The 20,042-nt window shown below is 41.7% G+C and overlaps 1 protein-coding gene across 1 annotated transcript in view; it reads right to left on the reverse strand.

The window, feature by feature from the left end:
• Positions 1 to 20,042, reverse strand: part of LOC106583661 (alpha-1-syntrophin) — a 70,106-nt gene that overhangs the window by 40,822 nt on the left and 9,242 nt on the right. The window contains exon 2 of the mRNA XM_014168116.2: positions 8,687 to 8,872. Within this exon, the coding sequence (XP_014023591.2) occupies positions 8,687 to 8,872 (186 nt within the window). The remainder of the gene's footprint in view (positions 1 to 8,686; positions 8,873 to 20,042) is intronic.

Below are 20,042 nucleotides of genomic sequence, written 5' to 3' on the forward strand. Positions count from 1 at the left end.
CGTTGGCCAGAGACTGGTCCAGTAAAATTCAACCAAAAGTTAGCCTGACATTAAGAAAATACCCTTGCTTATAGTTGAGGAACGGTGCTGCGATTGCAGCACTTTCTCTCGCTACAATGTAACCTTCCCGCATCTGTTGGTCTCTACTTAATACATGTAAGACTGTGTCCCACATGGCATTCTATTGCCTACATAAGGCACAACGTTTGACCAGAATAGGGTACAATTAAGGAGGCAGCCCTATTCTCTCATTAGCACATACAGTAGAGTGTCCTTTTCAGAAGGTAGACCATGTAGATACCACACACAGTATGCGGAGCAAATGATTCCTGGTCTGGTGGGGTTTAGGAAGAGCTACTTCCTGCTCATCACCTTTCCCTAGAGACATCCCATTCTGCCCCATGCCACAGCACATGGTGCACTGCCGGTACTCTTACCCCCCCCACCAAGACACATCAAACACTGCACATACCGTACGTACACACAGTGCATGCAAGCTGTATGTACGCTGTAAGCAGAATGTATGCATGCACACAAAAACATGCTTGCACACACACTCGCACAGGCACACACACACAGTTTCTCTCTCCTGTCCATGTCACGGTGTCACCTCTCCGCCACCCAGCCAGCCTCTGTGACACCCTGTTAGGCTCCGGTTGACCTGGGGAGCATGCTGCCATCCTCCCCACCTGGTTCCCTCTCACTGTGTGGGAATGCTGCATGGTTGGCCAGGGGCAGTGATGAGTGCATTCTCAGGGAAGAATCCAAATGAAGTCCAGGCTGAGATATGTGTCAGTGGCAGTGTTGCCTTAACCAGGTCGAAGTTGGTTCAGTGCTTTTTGTTAGAGCACCTCTCCTCCAAGCCAGAGGTTATAGGAATGAACAGGACAAACTGCTATTATACAGTATTAAAGTAAAGTATACTATATAATAGTATGAATTATTCTCTATATTGTTTTATGTTATAATATATACATCCAATATACACTACCAGTCAAAAGTTTACACACACCTATTCATTCAAGGGTTTTCCTTTATTTTTACTGTTTTCTACATTGTAGAATAATAGTGAAGACATCAAAACTATGAAATAACATATATGGAATCATTTAGTAACCAAAAAAGAGATTCTTCAAAGTAGTAACACTTTGCCTTGATGACAGCTTTGCACACTCTTGGTATTCTCTCAACCAGCTTCATGAGGTAGTCACCTGGAATGCATTTCAATTAACAAGTGTGCCTTGTTAAAAGTTAATTTGTGGAATTTCTTTACTTCTTAATGTGTTTGTGCCAATCCGTTGTGTTGTGACAAGGTAGGGGTGGTATACAGAGAATAGCCCTATTTGGTGAAAGACCAAGTCCATATTATGTAAAGAACAGCTCAAATAAGCAAAGAGAAACAACACGCCATCATTACTTTAAGACATGATGGTCAGCCAATCTGGGAAAATTTCAAGAACTTGGAAAGTTTCCTGAAGTGCAGTCGCAAAGAAACCACTACTAAAGGACACCAATGGGAAGAAGAGCCAAGAAACACAAGCAATGGACATTAGATTGGTGGAAATTTGTCCTTTGGTCTGATGAGTCCAAATTTGAGATTTTTGGTTCCAACCGCCGTGTCTTTGTGAGACGCAGAGTAGGTGAACGGATGATCTCCGCATGTGTGGTTCCCACCGTGAAGCATGGAGGAGGTGGTGTGATGGTGCTTTGCTGGTAACACTGTCAGTGATTTATTTAGAATTCAAGGCACAATTAACCAGCATGGCTACCACAGCATTCTGTAGCAATACGCCATCCCATCTGGTTTGCGCTTAGTGGGACTATCATTTGTTTTTCAACAGGACAATGACCCTAAACACACCTCCAGGCTGTGTAATGGCTATTTGACCAAGAAGGAGAGTGATGGAGTGCTGCATCAGATGACCTGGCCTCCACAATCACCCGACCTAAACACAATTAAAATGGTTTGGGATGAGTTGGACTGCAGAGTGAAGGAAAAGCAGCCAACAGTGCTCAGCATATGTGGGAACTCCTTCAAGACAGTTGGAAAAGCTGGTTGAAAGATTGCCAAGTGTGTGCAAAGCTGTCATCAAGGCAAAGGGTGGCTACTTAAAGAATTCAAAATATATTTTAGATTCTTTAACACTTTTTTGGTTACTACATGATTCCATGTGTTATTTATTTCATTTGATGTTTATCACCATTATTCTACAATGTAGAAAATAGTAAAAAAATTAAGAAAAACCCTTCAATGAGTAGGTGTGTCCAAACTTTCGACTCGTACAGACACATTGTGTAAAGTATGACCATATCAGGTGCTGCCCGCCTTCTCCATCTTGTTCACTCTCTCTCTGTCATACATACATACACACACACACACACACACACACACACACACACACACACACACACACACACACACAGTAAGTTCAGATAAGAAATGAAAGCCTGCTGCAGTTTTACGATTTAAGCGGTGATGTTTTGCTGTTATATGTATCTGACCTTCTAAGGTGTTTGTGTCACCCAGTTGGAGATTGATTATTCCATTGGAGGGATGCCAGGAATACTGAAGAGCCTTTACCTCTACACTCCTTAAATATGTTCATGTCCATTATGCCCTGCACAATCATTCAATATTATTATGAACATAAAGTGCAATAATCTAAAGTAACATACAACAGGCTCAAAATAGAGATATATGTTGTAACTTAAAGGGATAGTTCACCCAAATTACAAAATAACTTACTGGTTTCCTTACCCTGAAAGCAGTCAATGGACAAGGTATGACATGCATTGGTTTAGTTCCCTGGCACTGTTTCCTAATGCTAAGATTTTTGCATTTGTGGCAAAAATCCCATTCAAGTCATTTTGGGCGAATTAGGCCTGGTTCGCAGTTGGCGTTACAATTCATCCCAAAGGCGTTCGATGGGGTTGAGGTCAGGGCTTTGTGCAGGCCAGTCAAGTTCTTCCATACAAATCTCAACAAAACATTTCTGTACGGACCTCGCACGGGGGCATTGTGATGCTGAAACAGGAATTGTCTAGAATGTCTATGTATGTGTTAAGATTTCCCTTCACTAGAACTAAGGGGCCAAGCCCGAACCATGAAATACAGCCCCAAACCATTATTCCTCCTCCACCAAACTTTACAGTTGGTACTATGCATTCGGACAGGTAGCATTCTCCTGGCATTCACCAAACCCAGATTCGTCCTTTAGACTGCCAGATGGTGAAGTGTAATTCATCACTCCAGAGAACGAGTCCAATGGCGGCAAGCTTTACACCACTCCAGCCAAAGCTTGGTATTGCGCATGGTGATCTTAGGCTTGTGTTCGGCTGCTCAGCCATGGAAACCCATTTCATGAAGCTCCCGATGAACAGTTATTGTGCTGATGTTGCTTCCAGAGGCAGCTTGGAAGTCGGTAGTGAGTGTTGCAACCGAGGACAGACACATTTTTACACGCTACACACTTCAGCACTCGACGGTCCTGTTCTGTGAGCTTGCGTGGCCTATCACTTCACGGCTGAGCCTTTGTTGCTCCTAGCCGTTCGCGTACTTTTGGACATGGCTATGTAGTGTATGTCTTGAATTGGCTACCTAGTTATTTGCCTAATCTCCATCATATTTTATAGGCCTGCCTGCTGCTGCAATGTCCGAATGTCTCTCTCTCTTTAAGCCGTCAGCATGCTTCAGTTCAGCTGGCCCCTAGCCGAACTCGGCTAGGCAAACCAAATGAGTGCTCTCGCACACTCCCTTAAAAGACTCTGACTAATTTGAAGGGGTGTCCACATACTTTTGTATATACACAACGTACATTTGATGACTGACAGGGGGCGCTGTTTTGAAACCACACGCCTCCATCTTGGCACTCCTCCAACAATGTAAAAATACTTTGGAAGCTATAGAGAAGCATTTATAAATGTCTACATTTTTTCCCCCCTCATTTATTCTATTACAGACACCTTAATGCATAATTGTAAATTGTATTAAACACACACACACACACACACACACACACATATACACACATACATACATAGATAGCATTCGGAAAGTATTCAGAACCCTTGACTTTTTCCACATTTTGTTACGTTACTGCCCAATTCTAAAATTGAATTTAAAAAATAGAACTCATCAATCTACACACAATACCCCATAATGTTTCATTTTTTTAAATAAAAAACAGAAATACCTTATTTATATAAGTATTCAGACCCTTTGCATTGAGACTCGAAAAATGAGCTAAAGTGCATCTTATTTCCATTGATCATCCTTCAGATGGTTCTACAACTTGATTGGAGTCCACCTGTGGTAAATTCAATTGATTGGACATGATTTGGAAAGGCACACACCTGTCTATATAAGGTCACACAATTAACAGTGCAAAAACCAAGCCATGAGGTCGAAGGAATTGTCCGTAGAGCTCAGACACAGGATTGTGTTGAGGCACAGATCTGGGGAAGGGTACCAAAACATTTCTGCAGAATTGAAGGTCCTGAAGAACACAGTGGCCTCCATCATTCTTAAATGGAAGAAGTTTGGAACCACCAAGACTCTTCCTAGAGCTGGTCTCCCGGCCAAACTGAGCAATCGGGGGAGAAGGTCCTTGGTCAGGGAGGTGACCAAGAGCGCAATGGTTACTCTGACAGAGCTCCAGAGTTCCTCTTTGGAGATGGGAGAACCTTCCAGACGGACAACCATCTCTGCAGCACTCCACCAATCAGGTCTTTACGGTAGTGGCCAGACGGAAGCCACTCCTCAGTAAAAGGCACGTGACAGCCCGCTTGGAGTTTGCCAAAAGGCACCTAAAGTCTCTCAGACCATCTTTGACCTGAATTCCAAGCATCACGTCTGGAGGACGGTGAAGCATGGTGGTGGCAGCATGATGTTGTGGGGATGTTTTTCAGCGGCAGGGACTGGGAGACTAGTCAGGACCGAGGGATAGATGAATAGAGCAAAACATTTTTTTAAATCATTTTTAGAATAAGGCTGTAACATAACAAACTGTGGAAAAAGTCAAGGGGTCTGAATAATTTCCCGAATGCACTGTGTGTGTATATACAGTTGAAGTCGGAAGCTTACATACACTTAGGTTAGAGTCATTAAAACTCGTTTTTCAACCACTTCACAAATATCTTGTTAACAAACTAAAGTTTTGGCAAGTCGGTTAGGTCATCTACTTTGTGCATGACACAAGTAATTTTTCAAACAATTGTTTACAGACATATTATTTCACTGAGAATTCACTGTATCACAATTCCAGTGGGCAGAAGTTTACATACACTTCCAGTGGGCAGAAGTTTGCATACACTAAGTTGACTGTGCCTTTAAACAGCTTGGAAAATTCCAGAAAATGATGTCATGGCTTTAGAAGCTTCTGTTAGGCTAATTGGCATCATTTGAGTCAATTGGAGGTATACCTGTGGATGTATTTCAAGGCCTACCTTCAAACTCAGTGCCTCTTTGCTTGGCATCATGGGAAAATCAAAAGAAATCAGCCAAGACCTCAGAAAAACAATTGTAGACCTCCACAAGTCTGGTTCATCCTTGGGAGCAATTTCCAAATGCCTGAAGGTACCACGTTCATCTGTACAAACATTAGTACGCAAGTATAAACCCCATGGGACCAAGCAGCCATCATACCGCTCAGGAAGGAGACGCGTTCTGTCTCCTAGAGATGAACGTACTTTGGTGCGAAAAGTGCAAATCAATCCCAGAACAACAGCAAAGGACCTTGTGAAGATGCTGGAGGAAACAGGTACAAAAGTATCTTTATCCACAGTAAAACGAGTCCTATATCAACATAACCTGAAAGGCCACTCAGCAAGGAAGAAGCCACTGCTCCAAAACCACCATAAAAAAGCCAGACTACGGTTTGCAACTGCACATGGGGACAAAGATCGTACTTTTTGGAGAAATGTCCTCTGGTCTGATGAAACAAAAATAGAACTGTTTGGCCATAATGACCATCGTCATGTTTGGAGGAAAAAGAGGGAGGCTTGCAAGCCGAAAAACACCATCCCATCCGTGAAGCACGGGGGTGGCAGCATCATGTTGTGGAGGTGCTTTGCTGCAGGAGGGACTGGTGCACTTCACAAAATAGATGGCATCATGAGGAGGAAAATTATGTGGATATATTGAAGCAACATCTCAAGACATCAGTCAGGATGTTAAAGCTTGGTCGCAAATGGGTCTTCCAAATGGACAATGACCCCAAGCATACTTCCAAAGTTGTGGCAAAATGGCTTAAGGACAACAAAGTCAAGGTATTGGAGTGGCTATCACAAAGCCCTGACCTCAATCCTATAGAAAATTTATGGGCAGAACTGAAAAAGCGTGTGCGAGCAAGGAGGCCTACAAACCTGACTCAGTTACACCAGCTCTGTCAGGAGGAATGGGACAAAATTCACCCAACTTATTGTGGGAAGCTTGTGGAAGGCTACCCAAAACATTTGATCCAAGTTAAACAATTTAAAGGAAATGCTACCAAATTCTAATTGAGTGCATGTAAACTTCTGACCCACTGGGAATGTGATGAAAGAAATAAAAGCTGAAATAAATCACTCTCTACTATTATTCTGACATTTCACATTCTTAAAATAAAGTGGTGATCCTAACTGACCAAAAATAGGGAATTTTTACTAGAATTAAATGTCATGAATTGTGAAAAACTGAGTTTAAATGTATTTGGCTAAGGTGTATGTAAACTTCCGACTTCAACTGTATATATATATTTATATTACAAAGTACTAATGTTACTGTTCCCACTACAATCAAAAAATACTTAAATACATGTAATTTTGTCCTTCAAATATTTCAATAATATACTGTAGAATTCCATTAATTCCTATGGAAGGCTGCTTTTCTGAGGAGTGCCAATATGGCTGACTGGTGGCTTCAAAGCGTCTCAATACATAACATCAACAATCCAGGGTTTATATACATCATTGGCTGCACTCTCGTCTTTATATAAATCATTGGCTGCACTCTTGTCTTTCTCGTTGAATGACAGCAAACACTTCATTGAAGTATCCCGTCCATATTTCCCACCCCTACTGTTGGCCAATCACCGACGAAGGGGCGTAATGGAAGTCAACACATATCAAGTTTCAAAATGCAATCAATTTTTCAATAGAAAATAAAGAAAAATACTCACACATCTTCAACTAAGTTGTTAAGACAGGAGAACAGAGACAGTGTGAGAGTACTTCTCTTGTCCATGTTCTGGAAGTCATAAGGTTATCACAGGTGTAACTATGGACAAAGTAGTCAATACAACACCATGTTGCCTTGAGATCAGACAACCAAACTACCTCAGGCTTAGCGCTGTTGTTTAGAAACTGTTGGAGAATGCTGGGGCACTCCTAGACACAACAGAAGCCTCTCAATAACCTCCCCCTCAGCAAAGTCCCAAAGCCTCTCGACTTGTTTCCTGCCAAATCCGCTCCTCAGGGTGAGTAACCCATGAAATGATTTCTGACATTATGGATCACAGGTCTGTTGGATGAGCTGCCTGATCCTTTTCTGCTCCGGTGTTGACAGGGCAGAGGGATTTAGAGGGATTTCCCCGGCCTAGCTGGCTGTGGAGCGCTGTGGATTTGTGTGCCAGCAAGCTAACCCGCCTCACATTAATAAACTGGTGTATCCGTCTACTGTATGCGTGTCTCAGAGGGCCATCTGGACAGTACTGGAGAAGTTGGTGGTCAACAGCCTAACTTAACGCTACAGAAATTCACTGTTGATATTGTGCTTCCTTCTAGAGCACAGCATAAGTCCCTTTTGTAGAGGGTAGAATAACAGACCTGTCCAATGATGTGCACATTCATTACGCACATAAAATATTGGGAGTCACAGAACACCTGTGATGCAATCAATGGACAACATGCAAGCCTTCTATTGATCTCAGTTAAAGACCTTATCTCACATTCAACACTGTCCGTTTCCCTTCGCCTGCTGCTGGAGCTGCCTGGCCTGGCTGACTGACAGAGAGCAGTGACCACCTACATGACCACCTCCAGGACTTTCTGCACATTGATCCCCTGCAGTGCCGACCGGCAGCCCAGAAGTTCTCATTTTAGCTAGTTTCAATGGGGCATTTGATGGGTTGTGATGGGATTTGCAGCAGCCATTATTTTTGGTTCAATAGGATCGACTCTGATACAAATGTAGGATTTTAATTTGAGCCATTTTGCTGCAGCAGAAAATTAATCCTGCAGCAACAGAAAATGTGAATTATTATGTGGATTATAATTAATGGACATTTTTCTAGGGGTTGATAAATATGACATTTACAAACTTCAGAAGCCTTTTTAAACCTCAAATACACTACAAAAATGTAACACTACAAGTTATCCTGCAACAAACAGGGTGATCAAATGAAGATCCTACATCTGTAACCCCCCCTCTACAGCCCGGCTCTATCTCAGTGTGCTAAGAGGCTTTTCCTCGAGGTGAGACATTTCTATTTCTTGGAAGTTGTTCGCTACTTCTATCCAAAGTTACTTACTGTTCACTTACTTACAGTTCATCTTGCTTCTAATCCACTGAAGGAGAAGCAATCTACCTCATGGCATGCAATGCTGGGTTTGAACCTCTACACCAGCGACCTTTTGGTCGATAATCGACTTGGTCATGCTAGAACATTTCTTGGAACCCCGGCCTGGCAAACTTCCTGGTGGTGCTTACCCTCTAGGATGACCTCCTTGCCCGTCTTCTTCAGAGCCTGCACGGCGTCATCGTGTGTGGCCTCCCGGAGGTCAGAGCCATTGACCGAAAGGATGGCGTCGCCCACGTACAGGGCCTCCGTCTGGTCAGCAGCCAACCCTTTGAAGATCTTCGAGATGAGAATAGGCATTTTATTCTCTTTCCCACCTGCAAAGTAAAGCATATGGCATCGGTTCAGTTCATCTTAAAGGAACACGGTTCGCTTCGCATACAAAGTATAAACCAGACGGTTACCGGTCTAAGTGTGTGCCCCTCTCTTAATGGAGAAGGGATGTGAATATGAAATATGGTGGTCTACAGGCTTTTTCCTAGGGCTTAAAGGTGACACGCAAAGGTTTTTTCCTGTTTTTCCAAACCTTTCATTATACAACAGCTAAATACATCATCAAATGATCTGCAATAATATTTTGGTAAGGTTAGATTTTGTAACCTTGATATAACACTAAAGGAGGCAACCAGTCAACACGCTCCTTTGGAATGCTTGGAAATTATGTCATTTGAGGGCATTGTGAAAATTCCATAATTTGATTTTAGTGCACAATTTCACATCTCTGAGCTCACATGCTCGATATTGTACAGTGGACAACAATAAGAACTCTATTTCCCATTTTATATTTGATCCAACTATTCCAGTCAGGTAAAAAACTCCGTGCCGGGATTTCAAAGTAGTTTTCATTTTTCACTTGTGCTGCACTGTGACAGTCGGTGGTCAGTCGGATTTATGCTGCAGAATGAGAAGATAAGACGCTGTTCTCCTTCTAACTATAATAAATTGCTTGAAACGACACTACTGTTTACAGGGATCTTTATTTATGGACAGTTCAAAGTGGTATGAATATTTGTGATTGAGAAAATGCTTTTCATATGTACCGAACCATCAAATGATGGGATTTATAAATAAATTATCTGGGCTCCCAAAAAGGACTGATCTCTCTCATATATATATATATCTGATCTCTCTCTCCCTCGAGATATATATATATATATATATATAATATGACCTTGGCATCCTGTAATTCGAACCATCAACCTATGCATTTTAAGTTTGTTCACAGACTGTATTTAACAGCAAGAAAACGTTTTACAATTAAATTGGCCCCAACTCCCAACTGTTGACTGTGTCTCCTAAATTAGGTAGGCACATTCCTTCATATGATGTGGGATGCCCTGCAGTTAAATGTTTCTAGGACAAAGTGTTCAAAATTAATTTCAACGTGCATGAATGTAAATATTCAATGCTTTGCATCTACTATGTTATTTAATGATGATTATTACTGGCAGCACCATGCAAAACAAATATTGGGTCACCTCACTCTCTCCCAATACTGCAGTGGATCCAGTTCCTGTTAGAAGTTATACCATAAGAATTATCCACAGTGAGAATAAATGGTGCTACTCTAGGAACAATTAAAGCCTGGACAAATACACTTGACTGTGTAAAGAATAATCTCAGCTAAAGCCCAACACATACAAGTAAACAATTTATAAAGCCCAACACATACATACTAACAATATATACTGTGCCCTCCTGAATTTTTGGCACCATAGGTAAATACAGTATGAACAAAAAAGGCTGTGAACAAAATGTAATCTTCCAAATTGTTAAATAAATTATTGGCACCCTAGAAATTCTTATGAACAAAATCTAATTGATGTATATTCTGATTAATATTTTACTTTTTAAAGTTCAACTGAGTCTTTAGGAACTCTTAAGTGGTAATCCATGACTTCCTTATTCACTGGGGTATAAATATGAGGTGACACACTAAACTCCCTTAGTCATCCATCAACATGGGAAAGGCCTGAGAACACACAAGTGAAATGAGACAAAATGTTGTTGACCTTCACAAATCAGGCAATGGCTATATAGAGATAGCAACACGCCTCAAAATACCCATCTCCACTATTAGGGCAATAATTAAGATATTTAAAACAACTGGAGCTGTGATGAAGCGAGTGTATTTTGCCTCCACGCACAATGAGAAGGATGGTTCAAGTGGCAAAAATAATTCTTCAAGGATCACAGTTGGAGAATTGCATAAGTTGATAACATCTTGGGGTCACCAAGTCTCCAAAACTACTGACTAGAGGTCGACCGATTAATCGGAATGGCCGTTTAATTAGGGCCGATTTCAAGTTTTCATAACAATCGGAAATCGGTATTTTTAGACACCAATTAGGCCGAATTTTGCATTTTTTTTTTACACCTTTATTTAACTAGGCAAGTCAGTTAAGAACACATTCTTATTATCAATGACGGCCTAGGAATGGTGGGTTAACTGCCTTGTTCAGGGGCAGAATGACAGATTTTTACCTTGTCAGCTCGGGGATTCAATCTTGCAACCTTACGGTTAACTAGTCCAACGCTCTAACCACCTGCTTTACATTGCACTCCACGAGGAGCCTGCCTGTTACGCGAATGCAGTAAGAAGCCAAGGTAAGTTGCTAGCTAGCATTAAACTTATCTTATAAAAAACAATCAATCAATCATAATCACTAGTTAACTACACATGGTTGATGATATTACTAGTTTATCTAGCCTGTCCTGCGTTCCATATAATCGCTTAGGTACATGTTGCTCCAACCATAAACATCAATGCATTTCTTAAAATCAATACACAAGTATATATTTTTAAACCTGCATATTTAGTTAACCTGTTGGGTCTAGGGGGCAGCATTTGCACGTCTGGATAAAAAAAATGTACCCGATTTAATCTGGTTACTAATCCTACCCAGTAACTAGAATATGCATATACTTATTATATATGGATAGAAAACACTCTAAAGTTTCCAAAACTGTTTGAATGGTGTCTGTGAGTATAACAGAACTCATTTGGCAGGCAAAACCCTGAGACATTTTCTGACAGGAAGTGGATACCTGATGTGTTGTATTGACTTTAAACCTATCCCATTGAAAAACACAGGGGTTTAGGAATATTTTGGCACTTCCTATTGCTTCCACTAGATGTCACCAGCCTTTACAAAGTGTTTTGAGTCTTCTGGAGGGAGATCTGACCGAACAAGAGCCATGGAACGTTGATGTCCCATTAGACACCTGGCGCGCTAGTTCATGGTGGGTACCCTCGTTCCAATACGTTATAAAAGAGTATGCATTCGTCCACCTTGAATATTATTCATGTTCTGGTTAAAAAAGGCCCTAATGATTTATGCTATACAACGTTTGACATGTTTGAACGAACGGAAATATATTTTTTCCCCTCGTTCATGACGAGAAGTCCGGCTGGCTTACATCATGTGCTAACGAGACAGAGATTTTTGGACATAAATGATGAGCTTTTTTGAACAAAACTACATTCGTTATGGACCTGTGATACCTGGAAGTGACATCTGATGAAGAGAATCAAAGGTAATGGATTATTTACATAGTATTTTCGATTTTAGATCTCTCCAACATGACGTCTAGTCTGTATCGCAACGCGTATTTTTCTGGGCGCAGTGCTCAGATTATTGCAAAGTGTGATTTCCCAGTAAGGTTATTTTTAAATCTGGCAAGTTGATTGCGTTCAAGAGATGTAAATCTATAATTCTTTAAATGACAATATAATATTTTACCAATGTTTTCTAATTTTAATTATTTAATTTGTGACGCTGACTTGACTGCCGGTTATTGGAGGGAAACGATTTCCTCAACATCAATGCCATAGTAAAACGCTGTTTTTGGATATAAATATGAACTTGATAGAACTAAAAATGCATGCATTGTCTAACATAATGTCCTAGGAGTGTCATCTGATGGAGATTGTAAAAGGTTAGTGCATCATTTTAGCTGGTTTTATGGTTTTGGTGACCCTGTCTTTGACTTGACAAAACATTACACACAACTCTTGTAAATGTACTGTCCTAACATACTCTAAATTTATGCTTTCGCCGTAAAACCTTTTTGAAATCGTAAAACGTGGTTAGATTAAGGAGATGTTTATCTTTCAAATGGTGTAAAATAGTTGTATTTTTGAAAAATTTGAATTTTGACATTTATTTGGATTCAAATTTGCCGCTCTTGAAATGCACCTGCTGTTGATGGAGTGCACCACGGGTGGCACGCTAGCGTCCCACCTAGCCCCAAGAGGTTAATATTGCCTGCTAACATGAATTTCTTTTAACTAGAGAAAATGTGTCACTTCTCTTGCAACAGAGTCAGGGTATATGCAGCAGTTTGGGCCGCCTGGCTTGTTGCGAATTGTGTGAAGACTATTTCTTCCTAACAAAGACAGGCGACTTCGCCAAACGGGGGATGATTTAACAAACGCGCATTTGCGAAAAACCACAATCGTTGCACGAATGTACCTAACCATAAACATCAATGCCTTTCTTAAAATCAATACACAGAAGTATATATTTTTAAACCTGCATATTTAGCTAAAAGAAATCCAGGTTAGCAGGCAATATTAACCAGCTGAAATTGTGTCACTTCTCTTGCGTTCATTGCACGAAGAGTCAGGGTATATGCAACAGTTTGGGCCGCCTGGCTCGTTGCGAACTAATTTGCCACAATTTTACGTAATTATGACATAACATTGAAGGTTGTGCAATGTAACAGGAATATTTAGACTTATGGATGCCACCCGTTAGATAAATACGGAACGGTTCCGTATTTCACTGAAAGAATAAACGTGATAGTTTCCGGATTCGACCATATTAATGACCTAAGGCTCGTATTTCTGTGTGTTATTATGTTATAATTAAGTCTATGATTTGATAGAGCAGTCTGACTGAGCGATGGTAGGCACCAGCAGGCTCGTAAGCATTCATTCAAACAGCACTTATGTGCGTTTTGCCAGCAGCTCTTCGCAATGTTTCAAGCATTGCGCTGTTTATGACTTCAAGCCTATCAACTCCCGAGATTAGGCTGGTGTAACCCATGTGAAATGGCTAGCTAGTTAGCGGGGTGCGCGCTAATAGAGTTTCAAACATCACTTGCTCTGCATGGGGAACGCTGCTTCGAGGGTGGCTGTTGTTGTCGATGTGTTCCTGGTTCGAGCCCAGGTAGGAGCGAGGAGAGGGACGGAAGCCTTACTGTTACACTGGCAATACTAAAGTGCCTATAAGAACATCAAATAGTCAAAGATATATGAAATACAAATCGTATAGAGAGAAATAGTCCTATAATTCCTATTATAGCTAGAACCTAAAACTTCTTACCTGGGAATATTGAAGACTCATGTTAAAAGGAACCACCGGCTTTCATATGTTCTCATGTTCTGAGCAAGGAACTTAAACGTTAGCTTTCTTACATGGCACATATTGCACTTTTACTTTCTTCTCCAACACTTTGTTTTTGCATTATTTAAACAAAATTGAACATGTTTCATTATTTATTTGAGACTAAATTGATTTTATTGATGTATTATATTAAGTTAAAATAAGTGTTCATTCAGTATTCCTGTAATTGTCATTATTACAAATAAATAAATCAAATAAAAATTGTCCGATTAATCGGTATCGGCTTTTTTTTGGGGTCCTCCAATAATCGGCATCGGCGTTGAAAAATCATACATTTACATTACATTTACGTCATTTAGCAGACGCTCTTATCCAGAGCGACTTACAAATTGGTGCATTCACCATATGATATCCAGTGGAACAACCACTTTACAATAGTACATCTATATCTTTTTTGGGGGGGAGGGTTAGAAGGATTACTTAATCCTATCCCAGATTACAATATTCTTGCGCCTGTTTGGAACAGTGTAAACACTAAATAAATTATACGTAATAGCAGTCTGTTCTAACGAAAACAAAAAGTAAAGCCTTTATTACAGCATTGCAAAGATCTAAAAAAACAGCCGAAACTGTGAAATTGCTTTATCCAACATTATGCCGTTACATGAGGCTTGGTGCTCACTATTAAACAAACATGCAACAGATTGAGGATCTGTCTTATTTCTGTAGATATATGACTCATAAAGCCAGGCACATTCAACAGTTAGGCTATTGATTATAGACCTAATTAAGTTGGGGTTTGCGCTCTCCTCAATTTTCTAAGACAATTAGGCCTGTTTCCTCATCTCTGCTGCCTCCACCTCGGGTTATCAATCTCAATACGCATGTTAACTTTGTTATTATGCACATAGCAATATAAAGAAAAGGCGCACTGAAGATTATGTTTCAGAACCGCAGAGAGCGACCGTATCTAACGCAGGAGAAAGAGCACGTTATAAAAAAATGATATTTATTTTTTAGCATAATACAACCATTTACTATTTCAGTATGACACCTCTTAGAGTGATGTACCATGCCATCCCCATGGCTACCTGACTGAGACAGGTACGAATCAGCCAATTGGCTTGTGCAGCAAAAAAGTCAAAATTGCGACTGCTTGACTAAAGAATCTCTCGGTCGACCAACAGTCTATCGACCCAACAATCGACCAGTCAACTAAATGGGGTCAGCCCTAGAGAGAACAGATTTTTTTTGTTTCTAAAACTAAAGATCCTTGATATCATTTTAACCAACCTGGCACTTTCCTACCTTTCAAAAAAAAACGTCTTCAAAATGGCACCCTTGTTCCCTATATAGTGAACTAGATCCCATAGGGCACTCGTCAAAAGTAGTGCACTATATGGAATTGCCATTTGGGAAGATTACATGCTGCTTGAATAACTCCCATCAAATGGACGGGACATTTGAGACAGCCTTCAGTTCCAACGACGACCATGATAAACAACGATTGGTTGGAAGTGATTATTTAAACCAATGACAAACACAGAAGGAGGAGGAAAGAAGGAAGTACCTCAGTTTGACTGGAGGTTTAAGTTTCCCATTTTAGTCGGCCATTTTTTGTTGTTCTGCTTGTTACTGTGATAAAGGGTCTTTCAGACAGTGCTGTGTGTACAGCGTCCGTGTTCTGTTACGATGCAGGGGTCTGGAACATGCTACTAAGTGCACTAGCTGGTGTGTAGCTGTTATCGTTGGTGGATACAGGAGTACAGGGGCTTGGGTGAGGCAGCATGACACAGACAAACACTGCATTAAAGATGATGACAAAAGTTGTGTCCCAAATGCCACCCTATTCTCAATCCCTTTATAATGCATTACTTTACCAGGGCCATAGTGCTCCAGTCTAAAGCAGGGCCCTATATAGGGAACCGGTCCCAGTCCAAAGCAGGGCCCTATATAGGGAACCGGTCCCAGTCCAAAGCAGGGCCCTATATAGGGAACCGGTCCCAGTCCAAAGCAGGGCCCTACATGGGAACCGGTCCCAGTCCAAAGCAGGGCCCTACATAGGGAACCGGTCCCAGTCCAAAGCAGGGCCCTATATAGGGAACCGGTCCCAGTCCAAAGCAGGGCCCTATATAGGGAACCGGTCCCAGTCCAAAGCAGGGCCTAATATAGGGAACCGGTCCCAGTCCAAAGCAGGGCCCAATATAGGGAACCGGTCCCAGTCCAAAGCAGGGCCCTATATAGGGAACCGGTCCCAGTCTAAAGCAGGGCCCTATATAGGGAACCGGTCCCAGTCCAAAGCAGGGCCCTATATAGGGAACCGGTCCCAGTCTAAAGCAGGGCCCTATATAGGGAACCGGTCCCAGTCTAAAGCAGGGCCCTATATATTTTTTTCCCCCACCTTTATTTAACCAGTTGGGCTAGTTGAGAACAAGTTCTCATTTACAATTGCGACCTGGCAAAGATAAAGCAAAGCAGTATGACACATACAACAGAGTTACACATGGAGTAAAACAGTCAATAATACAGTAGAAAAAATAAGTCCATATACAATGTGAGCAAATGAGGTGAGATAAGGGCGGTTAAGGCAAAAATGCCATGGTGGCGAAGTAAATTTGCAGTGGAAGAAAGTGCAAAGTAGAAATAGAAATAATGGGGTGCAAAGGAGCAAAATAAATAAATAAAAAATACAGTAGGGGAAGAGGTAGTAGTTTGGGCTAATTTATAGATGGGCAATGTACAGGTGCAATAATCTGTGAGCTGCTCTGACAGCTGGTGCTTAAAGCTAGTGAGGGAGATAAGTGTTTCCAGTTTTAGAGATTTTTGTAGTTCGTTCCAGTCATTGGCAGCAGAGAACTGGAAGGAGAGGCGGCCGAAGGAGGAATTGGCTTTGGGGGTGACCAGAGAGATATACCTGCTGAAGCACGTGCTACAGGTGGGTGCTGCTATGGTGACCAGCGAGCTGAGATAAGGGGGAACTTTACCTAGCAGGGTCTTGTAGATGACCTGGAGCCAGTGGGTTTGGCGACGAGTATGAAGCGAGGGCCAGCCAATGAGAGCGTACAGGTCGCAGTGGTGGGTAGTATATGGGGCTTTGGTGACAAAACGGATGGCACTGTGATAGACTGCATCCAATTTATTGAGTAGGGTATTGGAGGCTATTTTGTAAATGACTTCGCCGAAGTTGAGGATCGGTAGGATGGTCAGTTTTACGAGGGTATGTTTGGCAGCATGAGTGAAAGATGCTTTGTCGCAAAATAGGAAGCCAATTCTAGATTTAACTTTGGATTGGAGATGTTTGATGTGAGTCTGGAAGGAGAGTTTGCAGTCTAACCAGACACCTAGGTATTTGTAGTTGTCCACATATTCTAAGTCAGAACCGTCCAGTGTAGTGATGCTGGACAGGCGGGCAGGAGCAGGCAGCGATCGGTTGAAGAGCATGCATTTAGTTTTACTTGTATTTAAGAGCAGTTGGAGGCCACGGAAGGAGAGTTGTATGGCATTGAAGCTCGTCTGGAGGGTAGTTAACACAGTGTCCAAAGAAGGGCCAGAAGTATACAGAATGGTGTCGTCTGCGTAGAGGTGGATCAGACTCACCAGCAGCAAGAGCGACATCATTGATGTATACAGAGAAAAGAGTCGGCCCAAGAATTGAACCCTGTGGCACCCCCATAGAGACTGCCAGAGGCCCGGACAACAGGCCCGCCGATTTGACACACTGAACTCTATCAGAGAAGTAGTTGGTGAACCAGGCGAGGCAATCATTTGAGAAACCAAGGCAATTGAGTCTGCCGATGAGGATGCGGTGATTGACAGAGTTGAAAGCCTTGGCCAGGTCAATGAATACGGCTGCACAGTATTGTTTCTTATCGATGGCGGTTAAGATATCGTTTAGGACCTTGAGTGTGGCTGAGGTGCACCCATGACCAGCTCTGAAACCAGATTGCATAGCGGATAAGGTGCGGTGGGATTCGAAATGGTCGGTGATCTGTTTGTTAACTTGGCTTTCGAAGACCTTATAAATGCAGGGTAGGATAGATATACAGTTGAAGTCGGAAGTTAACATACACTTAGGTTGGAGTCATTAAAACTCGTTTTTCAACCACTCCACAAATTTCATGTTAAAAAACTAGAGTTTTGGCAAGTCGGTTAGGACATCTACTTTGTGCATGACACAAGTAATTTTTCCAACAATTGTTTACAGACAGATTATTTCACTTATAATTCACTTTATAACAATTCCAGGAGGTCAGAAGTTTACATACACTAAGTTGACTGTGCCTTTAAACAGCTTGGAAAATTCCAGAAAATGATGTCATGGCTTTAGAAGCTTCTAAGAGGCTAATTGACATCATTTGAGTCAATTGGAGGTGTACCTGTGGATGTATTTCAAGGCCTACATTCAAACTCAGTGCCTCTTTGCTTGACATCATGGGAAAATCAAAAGAAATCAGCCAACACCCCAGAAAAACATTGTAGACCTCCACAAGTCTGGTTCATTCTTGGGAGCAATTTCCAAATGCCTGAAGGTACCACGTTCATCTGTACAAACAATAGTATGCAAGTATAAACACCATGGGACCACGCAGCCATCATACCGCTCAGGAAGGAGAAGCGTTCTGTCTCCTAGAGATGAACTTACTTTGGTGCGAAAAGTGCAAATCAATCCCAGAACATCAGCAAGGGACCTTGTGAAGTTGCTGGAGGAAGCAGGTACAAAAGTATCTATATCCACAGTAAAACAAGTCCTATATCGACATAACCTGAAAGTCCGCTCAGCAAGGAAGAAGCCACTGCTCCAAAACCGCCATAAAAAAGCCAGACTACGGTTTGCAACTGCACATGGGGACAAAGATTGTACTTTTTGGAGAAATGTCCTCTGGTCTGATGAAACAAAAATAGATCTGTTTGGCCATAATGACCATCGTTATGTTTGGAGGAAAAAGGGGGAGGCTTGCAAGCCGAAAAACACTATCCCAACCATAGAGCACGGGGGTGGCAGCATCATGTTGTGGGGATGCTTTGCTGCAGGAGGGACTGATGCACTTCCCAAAATAGATGACATCATGAGGAGGGAATATTATGTGGATATATTGAAGCAACATCTCAAGACATCAGTCAGGAAGTTAAAGCTTGGTCGCAAATGGGTCTTCCAAATGGACAATGACCCCAAGCATATTTCCAAAGCTGTGGCAAAATGTCTTAAGGACAACAAAGTCAAGGTATTGGAGTGGCCGTCACAAAGCCCTGACCTCAATCCTATAGAAAATGTGTGGGTATAACTGAAAAAGTGTCTGCGAGCAAGGAGGTCTACAAACCTGACTCAGTTACACCAGCTCTGTCAGGAGGAATGGGCCAAAATTCACCCAACTTATTGTGGGAGCTTGTGGAAGGCTACCGGAAACGTTTGACCCAAGTTAAACAATTTAAAGGCAATGCTACCAAATATTAATTGAGTGTATGTAAACTTCTGACCCACTGGGAATGTGAAATAAAAGCTGAAATAAATCATTCTCTCTACTATTATTCTGACATTTCACATTCTTAAAATAAAGTGGTGATCCTAAAACAGGGAATTTTTACTAGGATTAAATGTCAGGAATTGTGAAAAACTGAGGAGTTTAAATATATTTGGCTAAGGTGTATGTAAACTTCCGACTTCAACTGTAGGTCTGTAGCAGTTTGGGTCTAGAGTGTCTCCCCCTGTGAAGAGGGGGATGACCGTGGCAGCTTTCCAATCTTTGGGGATCTGAGATGACACGAAAGAGAGATTGAACAGGCTAGTAATAGGGGTTGCAACAATTTCGGCGGTACCAAGGAGTACCAAGGACTCTGAAGGATCTAGAGTTTCTGTATGGAGGATGGTCTCAAATCTCTTTCTATGTGTTCTCCCACCTCATCAAACATTATAGGAGACGACTCAGAGCTGTTATCTTGGAAAAGGGAGGGTGTGTTCTCCCACCTCATCAAGTATTATAGGAGACGACTCAGAGCTGTTATCTTGGAAAAGGGAGGGTGTGTTCTCCCACCTCATCAAGCATTATATGAGACGACTCAGAGCTGTTATCTTGGCAAAGGGAGGGGGGGTGCACAAAGTACTAAATGCAGGGGTGCCAATAATTGTGACATGCATGTT

The sequence above is a fragment of the Salmo salar genome, chromosome ssa22 (assembly GCF_905237065.1).
Source record: "Salmo salar chromosome ssa22, Ssal_v3.1, whole genome shotgun sequence".
Classification (NCBI taxonomy): domain Eukaryota; kingdom Metazoa; phylum Chordata; class Actinopteri; order Salmoniformes; family Salmonidae; genus Salmo; species Salmo salar.